Source organism: Nilaparvata lugens, chromosome 3 (genome assembly GCF_014356525.2).
Source record: "Nilaparvata lugens isolate BPH chromosome 3, ASM1435652v1, whole genome shotgun sequence".
In the NCBI taxonomy this organism is placed as follows: Eukaryota; Metazoa; Arthropoda; class Insecta; order Hemiptera; family Delphacidae; genus Nilaparvata; species Nilaparvata lugens.
In genome coordinates this window covers 35,318,331-35,326,833 of record NC_052506.1, presented here as the reverse complement: position 1 = coordinate 35,326,833, position 8,503 = coordinate 35,318,331, and the positions used below count along the sequence as shown (strand labels likewise).

The 8,503-nt window shown below is 34.6% G+C and overlaps 1 protein-coding gene and 1 long non-coding RNA gene across 2 annotated transcripts; both read right to left on the bottom strand.

Annotated features, from left to right (window-relative positions):
• On the bottom strand, window positions 1-2,858 carry LOC120350410. The gene is made up of 2 exons (XR_005570750.1): window positions 944-2,858; window positions 1-841 (listed from the first exon to the last, which is right to left on the bottom strand). It is a non-coding gene; the product is annotated as an uncharacterized LOC120350410 (long non-coding RNA).
• A 1,835-nt stretch (window positions 2,859-4,693) lies between these two features.
• On the bottom strand, window positions 4,694-8,461 carry LOC111046056. Its single transcript, XM_039422776.1, has 3 exons — window positions 8,451-8,461; window positions 7,316-7,383; window positions 4,694-5,575 (listed from the first exon to the last, which is right to left on the bottom strand). Exons 1-3 carry the CDS (start codon window positions 8,459-8,461, stop codon window positions 4,854-4,856), a joined length of 801 nt encoding a protein of 266 aa, XP_039278710.1. The 3' UTR covers window positions 4,694-4,853.
• Window positions 8,462-8,503: the final 42 nt, after the last annotated feature.

The window sequence follows — 8,503 nt, the reverse complement described above, 5'->3', positions numbered from 1 at the left end:
ATTGAACTATCTATTTTATTGCATAATATGCCAATCTTCAATTTTTTTACACTAATTATCCAACAGTTAACAAAAAATAGTATTCTTATGCGTAGGAATGACTCTAGTCGACTTGCTATGCAAAACCAATATGATACACTACCGGTAAAATTCAATAAATTTGAAAGTTGAAATTATTTAAGGTACTACATTTGACGATCTTCCTTCTTCCATCGTTGGTGCCTATTTTTATTCGTCCATCGACTGACCAGCTAGATTGCACTCCAAATCGGTCAATATTGACGATATTATAAAACACATGTTATTTAGAAACAAAAAGCCCTACTAATTCGTCTTTAAAAGTGGAGTTGGCCTGGAGTGTCTACTTGATAGGCATGCCAAGACTATAATATAATATTATTGCATTTTGACTGTAATTTACTATTAATTGGATTTTTGCAAAGCAAGTAGAAATCCAAACTCTATTCAAAACAAGAAAATTCTATCAATTTCAATGAATTTTTCCATTTTCTATACAATACTTCATTATATTATTTTAAAACTCAAGAGCGGATACAAATCACAATTCTCTACTTACTAAAAAAAGGTAATTTTACGCTGTTATCTTATTGACCATTCCATTTATATACTGTAAACTAGATGGTTCCTTATATAAAATTTAATGTAGGCCTACGGTGCGTGGGTGACATAATTTTCAAATATTTAAGACGTGTAATTTAATATAAAATATTTTGCCTCTTAGAAAGAATTCAGAAAATTATACCGTACAGGTGAAATTATTGTTTTTATACTTTATATGTTGTTGAATAAATAAAATGAGTTGAAATAGTATATTTCGCACCTAGGGCTGAAAATGAGACTTTGCTCTCAATCTTTTCTAGTCCTCGGCCTACGGCCTCGGACTTGAAAACCGATTTTGAGCCGGAAATAGTATATTTCGCACCTAGAGCAGAAAATGAGATTTTCCCGGCCCGAAATCGGTTTTCAAGTCCGAGGCCGTAGGCCGAGGACTAGAAAAGATTTAGAGCCGGAAAAACATTTTTGCCCGTGGTGCGAACGATATTTTTCGCCACACTACAGGTATTGCAGACGCCAAAAAGTTGGGCGGTTTTGTGGGTCTCTTGTGCATTCCAACAGCTGATGTTGTCAAGTAGAGTTGTCATCTAGCTTGGCAAGGTGATGATTTTTAAATCAAAAGAGACAATAAATAGATGCATTGCATCAGCTGTGAGTAGGTTACACCATGTGACCCATGAAGCCGCCTAACTTTTTGGCATCACTATATAATAATAATAAATTTGATAAGAATGTTTTATGAGGGGGGGGGGAAACTTTGATGACTCATATCTCAAGAACCAGACGTCGTAGGGTACTCAAAGTGGGGTGGAAATTTCCGATCTCACCCTCCTGAACTCTATGCACCATATGGCACAGTTGTCCAAACACATTTTCAAAAAAGTTTTTTGCAAATGTAGACTATTTGTAAATTGTATTAATTTGAATTTGTAGTGTGTAGAGATGTATTATAATTATAATCATTAGGCTATAAACCTCGATAAAAAAATCAAGATCATGAAAACTCTTTTTATTGACACATAGTATAAAAAAACTCAATTTTATTCTTCTATTGACATATTAGGCTAACGGTGTACAAAAAACAAACTGAACTTCATAATTTTTTCATGTGAATATTATTTGCAAAAAAAATTAGAACTTTGACTTTTTGTAACTTGACTTTTCAGAATTCTATATTTTATAGCTTTCCAATGTTTATAGTGAAAGTACAATTGGTATTATTTTGTATGTTTATCGCTTTATATAATAGTTCGTGTTGTTGTACTGAAACAGTTGAAGTGTTTTGTTGAATTTCAGGTTCTGCCTCATTCGTTCTTGTTTCCAGCTCTTGATTGTTATGTTGCTCCTCAGCTTTGGTCCCACTGAACAATTTTTTGGAAATCTCAACCTTTCGTCTTACAGATTGTTCAACGTAGTCCTCTGCAACTGTTGAAGAACGCCAATCTCCATGATTTTTTAAAGCTAATAAATCACCTCCCCCTTCTACGAGCATTGTTGCTGACGTTCTTCGAAAGCAGTGCCCTGTATAGTCTTCAGGATTTTCGAGATTAAGGAATTTTGCTATTCTACGTGGAACAGCAGCGATAGTATGCGTTCCAACATTCTGATTTGTACATTTTCCATTGCAAAACTTTATAAATAATCTTCGATTTGTGATATTTTTTGGCCTTAATGACAGATATTTTCGACAGATGTCACATGGATTGAATGAACATCCATCATTGGTAATAGTAAAAGTACATGGGATTTGTGTTTTGCCGTTTTGAACAAATACAATTAAAAAACGCCCATTATCCTCAACGTCGTCTGTATTTAAATTGACTATATCATCTCTTCGGCAAGCCCCAAATATACCAAAAATTAAAACTGTTTTTGCCAAGAGCCTAATTTCATCAGAAGCTTCAAGAATGAATTTGGTGATTTGTTGCATTGTGAGAGTCTTGGATTTCTTCGGTTGGTATCCAATGTTTCGTCTTTTCACAAATACTGTAGTCTTTGGAAACCTATTCACGTCTATGTTCTCTTTTAATGACAGACACGATTTTAACATGGAAAGTTTACTCCAAAGAGTGGAAGGTTTTTTTTCGCCAATTCTGACATATAAACTAATACAACATCATCGTTCACTTTTCTTATGTCTCTATTGTTGCGCCACTTACAAAATAAAGAATACTCTTTATCGTACCTATCTCTTGATTTTAGTGGTAGAAGATTAGCAGTCAGGATTTCAGATTCTTTTAAAATTCCACTTGGAATATCACGGGCGTCGTCATCTTCAAGCATTTTTGAAAATTCGGAATGCGCTAATTAACAATAAATAATTGAATAAAAATGGTTGCGAAGCAAATGCTGAAATATTTTGATTCAAACTGAAATCATGGCGACTTCAGATGAAGAAAGTGGACACTCGCCCGATCTAGTGGATAACTTATTAACTACGGACTTCCAAGCGGCTGGAAAGAGTACCATTTCCAGCCTAGACTGGTAAAGAAACCTATTTCTCACGTCAGACGAGAGTCGTCTGCAAACAAGGTCTTTCAGATCTACGTAGGGACTGGAAAACAGCTGCTTTCTGTGCAGTGTGGCGAAAGACTCATTTTCTGCTCTAGGTGCGAAATATACTATTACAATCCAAATAAAAAATCTGGTCTGGTGCACTCACACAACTTTCCTAGCCGTTATGAGAATTGATCACCTGACGCTAGTGTTAACGCGCATCTCAAGTCTACTTATAAACAAAGATCTGAGCCAGCTGGTGACAGGACAATAACGCTGGAGATATACGAGGTCTGTTATCTCTTCATAGTGAATCATTCAATAGAATCAACAGTTGCCAACAGTTTGCAATTGAATAATCACATTTTCTCGAATTTCGAGCTTATTTTCAATTTTAGGTGAAAATGTTACTGAACATTAATTGTAGAGATTTTCATGCTTAATCTTTTCCACTCGATTTTTTTTTGTTTAAATTGTATCTGAAGCCTGATAATTGGGAATCTGAAATCCAACTTTGCATAGATGGGGCGGAGCTCCTGATATTTTTACAGATATGGGACTAGTGGCAGTTGATAGAGCTTATCAATGACTATTTTAGGTATTAATTTAATTAAAATCGTTGGAGCCGTTTTCGAGAAAATCTCGAAAAACCCTGTTTTTGACAACATTTTCTCCATTTTAGCCGCCATCTTGAATTGCATTTGATCAAAATTGTTCGTGTCGGATCCTTATAGTGAAAGGACCTTAAGTTCCAAATTTCAAGTCATTACGTTAATTGGGAGATGAGATATCGTGTACACAGACGCACATACACACACACACACACACATACAGACCAATACCCAAAAACCACTTTTTTGGACTCGGGGGACCTTGAAACGTATAGAAATTGAGAAATTGGGGAAAGCAATACTTTCCTTACCTATGGTAATAGGGCAAGGAAAGTAAAAAAACAGATCAGTTTTACTTTATTAAATATCCAGTCTTTGAACTAAGTATTAACGGGACGTTTCAACAAGTTACAAAGATTCACATTTGTTCATTTGAATGGATATGAATATATGAATAGACGTATACAAATATATATATCAAATTATATTAAGCGAGCAATTTCTGTATTTTTATATCTGGTTATTTATATTTATTTATATCTGGATATTTATGTTCAACGGATCTCGAAAACGGCTCTAACGATTTTCATGAAATTTGGAACATAGTAGGTTTATGATATAAAAATTCGATTGCACTAGGTCTCATCCTTGGGAAAACTCGCTGAACGACATTAAAAGGATAATTCATCCTTGGCTGAAACACCTGTGAATAGTAAAAAAGTGAGTGAGCGAGTGAGTATGTGAAAAATCAAAATATCGCATCCCCGAAATTCATAAGATGACATATAGCCAGCTGTGAAATATAAACACGATCATTTTAGAGAATTGTGTTCTGTTTATCAATAAATAAAAATAAAGAGCGAAGCTCGGGTCCCCGATATTATATCAAATAAGAGAATGACGTTCTAAACATGGATAGATCATCGAATTTTGTCAAGTAAGATTGATTTTTCCAAAATCAAGTCTGAATTTAGTCAAATATTCATCTTTTCATTTCAACCCCCCCACTGAATATTATCAATACAAATCAATAGTAATAATTGTAAAAGATGTTTTGAACATTAAAACTTGAATAAATAATCATTTGTACAGAATGTTTATAGTAATAACTACCATAATAATACCTACTTACAATATTGATTATTGAGAAGGAATGACTTTCTATAATAACTACAAATTATAGATCAACTCGGTAACAAAACCAAAGTCAGTGACTAGCTTAGCATTGGTTGGTGCTCCAAAGTAAGAGACGGTATCTTTGAACGTGAACTGGACGGGCGGCCTATTCTCAACATGCGAGAAGCTGCGACTGACATAGTACATGTTGGAGGTGTAGACGTAGATGGAGTACTTGATGTTCCTTTCAATGTGGACGCTGTCTTTGAACACGATGTCTACGCTGCTGTTGTACTTCACTTTGCCCTTCCACGTGGTGCTCGATAGGTTTCGGCTGGTGTTGGAAGACTGCACGGTTACCATGTAGTTTTCTTCATATTCGGACATATTTTGCGGCGAGAAAAAGGTGGGCACTTGTATGCCGAGTAACTTGATAGGGAAGCTGACAACGACGTCACAGCAGAAACTTTTCGCGCCAAAAGACGCCAACGGCGAAGGACTGGCCAACACCATCATCTTCTCGAAAGGGGTGGGAAAGAAGGTGACTGGATTGTGTTGCATGGTTGCCAGGTTGCCATGAAAAGCACTGTTTGGCAACACTTTTCGCGAAACTCGCAGTTTTCCGGCTATACGCACTTTGGCTTCCTTGCAAATAATGTCGGGTAAAGCCTCGATACCGGGTACCACCAGATTCAAAAGGATAGCATAGCTTTCCTCCTTGGTGAGAATTGCGTCTTCTGGCTTCGTTGACGTGAATGCAACTTCTTTCACGAAACCTGTGCAAAAACCAAATATTAATTAAAACCAATATTACAAAGAAAATACAAAAATAGCAGTGGAATAAGTAGATTTACTAGTCAGAGGACGGGGATTTAGATGTTGTAAAATATCCAGTAGCGGCCATAATTACCAAAGAAGAACTAGTTTCCAGTCAAAAACATTATTTGAGAAGGTAAGTTTTACTGTAAGCAACAGCTCTCAAGCAACAAATCTTCTTAAGTGAGATTCAATTCAATTTATTCACATATCACAAAAAAAAACAATATACTATAATAAAAAATAAGACGAAATTGATAAAATGATGTGGTGTGCTGGAAAAAAGAGGGTGGGAATACTATGCCAACTATGGTTTCCCATGTAATAGGCAGGTAAGGTATAACAGAAGGGAAAAAAGGTGTGACAGGAAAGTGAAAGAAGGTAGGTATGATAGGCAGGCAGGGCTGAGGGAAGGTATCATAGGATGAGAAATAGCGATCCAGGTAGCAGTAACGGTTACAATAATTCAAAGATGAAAAAATTATTACTTCTTATCAAATTAATGATTTCCTGCTTCATTTTCTTTGTGATTTTGGCATTGTTTAGATGATGATTTTATTGATTATTATAATACTTGAAGATTAATAAGTTGCCTTCTGATTGTTCCAATATTAGTATTATATTATCATATGCCAGTGTTCAGTATGTTCTAATGCATGAGTTTGGGTCAAGGTTGCGATTTGAGTTTCAAGTTCAAGCCTCTGTCAGGCTGTCCTAATTTATTGAAAGAAAAGATAATATAGTTAGTTTTTTATGCTCATAGTCTACTCAAAGTATTTTTATCCAGTCACTTTTTTATGCTCAAACAATTTTGCTCTGCAATTTCATGAACCTCAGCCCACGTTCTTCCTGAGAAAATAGCCGCTGTATCATCAGCAAAGGGTATTATAGTTGAATTATCAAGTTTCAAATTAACTAGATCATTTATTTACATGAATTATGAAAAGTAATGACGATAAAACAGTGCCCTGAAGGAGGCCATAAGGGGTGAGTTCGGTGGTATTAGTATAATGTATTGTTAGAAATTGCGTTGTATCAAACAGGTAGTTCTTAATAAGATCAAGGGAGACTCCCATAAAACTATATATCTGGATAAGTTTCATTTTATCAATTCAAATCAATTCAATTCAATTTATTTGCCATATATACAAGATTTTTACAATTACAAATTCACATAATAATTGGGTACATCATACAGAAATTCAGAATATACTCTATTCTAGAAATAATAAAAATAAATTATATAACATAACTGAAATCCCAGTTTTACTCATTTTACCGGCAGTAATTGCTAGCAGAGACATGTGTCTGATCGCTAGCAATGAGTTCAGTTCAAATCATTGAAAGATTTTTTCTTCTTGATTGAAACACAAAAAAAGAACTTTGTTGAAATTCACAAAATCACAATTTTATTTTAGGTATTCACCAAATCAATCTATTATGTGTAATTTTATGATTAAAAGTCTATTTTGAAAAATATTCTAGCTTTTACCCATTCATCAATATCTTTTGTAAGTTTTTACAAAAACTTTTTATAACTCCAGTCACCAGCTCGGATTCCAGAACTCCTTCCAAGATGTCCTCATTGACCAAATCTTCTATAATAGACTTGTCTACAGTCACAAACTTAGGATGTTTCAAGTTTTTACAAGTTATCAGTACTTGTTGAAGGAGTGAAATAACCATTGATTGATACTTACTGATTTGGGGAAGAGCGAGGAATCGCAATTTACTTAGAATTTGAGTCGGGGATTTCCATTTCAGTGTTCTGCAGAGGTTTATCGGCGTTATAATTGCCAACTATTAGACAGCCTACTCTGTAGCTCTTGGAGCAACATGGAGTTCCTGCAAAATTTATCAAGATGCAAAAAATGCATAATAATATAAACCGTTAAGGCATATATAAGTTTTTATTGATGTACAATCTAATTGCGAAGCAAAGGATATGCCCGTCGTGTGTTGTCTATTAATATTAATTAACGTAAACAGAGTTGTAATAATCAATGTGCGATTAGTTTTATTTTGCAGACCAGAGCGTTGGATTTTGGAGTAGATATTGAGAATATATCTTATGTCACTAGAACTATTTCAATGGCGGCAAAAGATGATCTATTATGACTATTGATATGGGCTGACAGTTATTGTTTTCCATTCCATCGGCATTGAAGTAGGGGTATTGTTCTCCCTTGACCCATGCCCCCCCCCCATTGAGATAGGTTTTACCCGGAAGGATATTCTGAGTATTCTTTTCAATGAATGAACATTAATATTCTCAAAACTCCGCCAATTTATATAGATACAAAACAATATTATCTTGAAGTAATTTCCGAATTGAATTTTTTTTTCATATTATGTACAGTTCTATAATTTTTATTTCCGTTTATATTATGTAAATTCATCTAAAACTTTGCTGTAGGCCTACTGTAAGCTATATTATATGAGTGTATAAGCAAGTATATACTGTTATCTGCATAAATAAAGCACTCAATCAATCTTAGTATTCTCGCTTCTCACACTCAAAAACTGTACTATTTTAGCTTTACGCTGTTTCGTGCGATTGGCTTGCAAAGCTAAGTCCTGAGGGGGCTTAAAGGTATTATCATGTTATTCGATAAAGCTAGATACAAGCTTCTATAATAAAATTTGAAACGCAATTAAAAAATCTATAAATCTCAATATAAATACATTAATAAAATCACCATTGAAAGGGAGCGTGGAGTGAAGCTAAATCGGCTGAATGCGACTGAAGTTAGCGCACAGTCTAAAAAGTAATAGCTGAACAAGTAAAGAACTGGATAAGATAAGATAATATTTCAATTCAACACAGTACAGTACAATAAATACATATTCACATCTATCGTCACCAGTCAGGCATATTTGAATTGCAT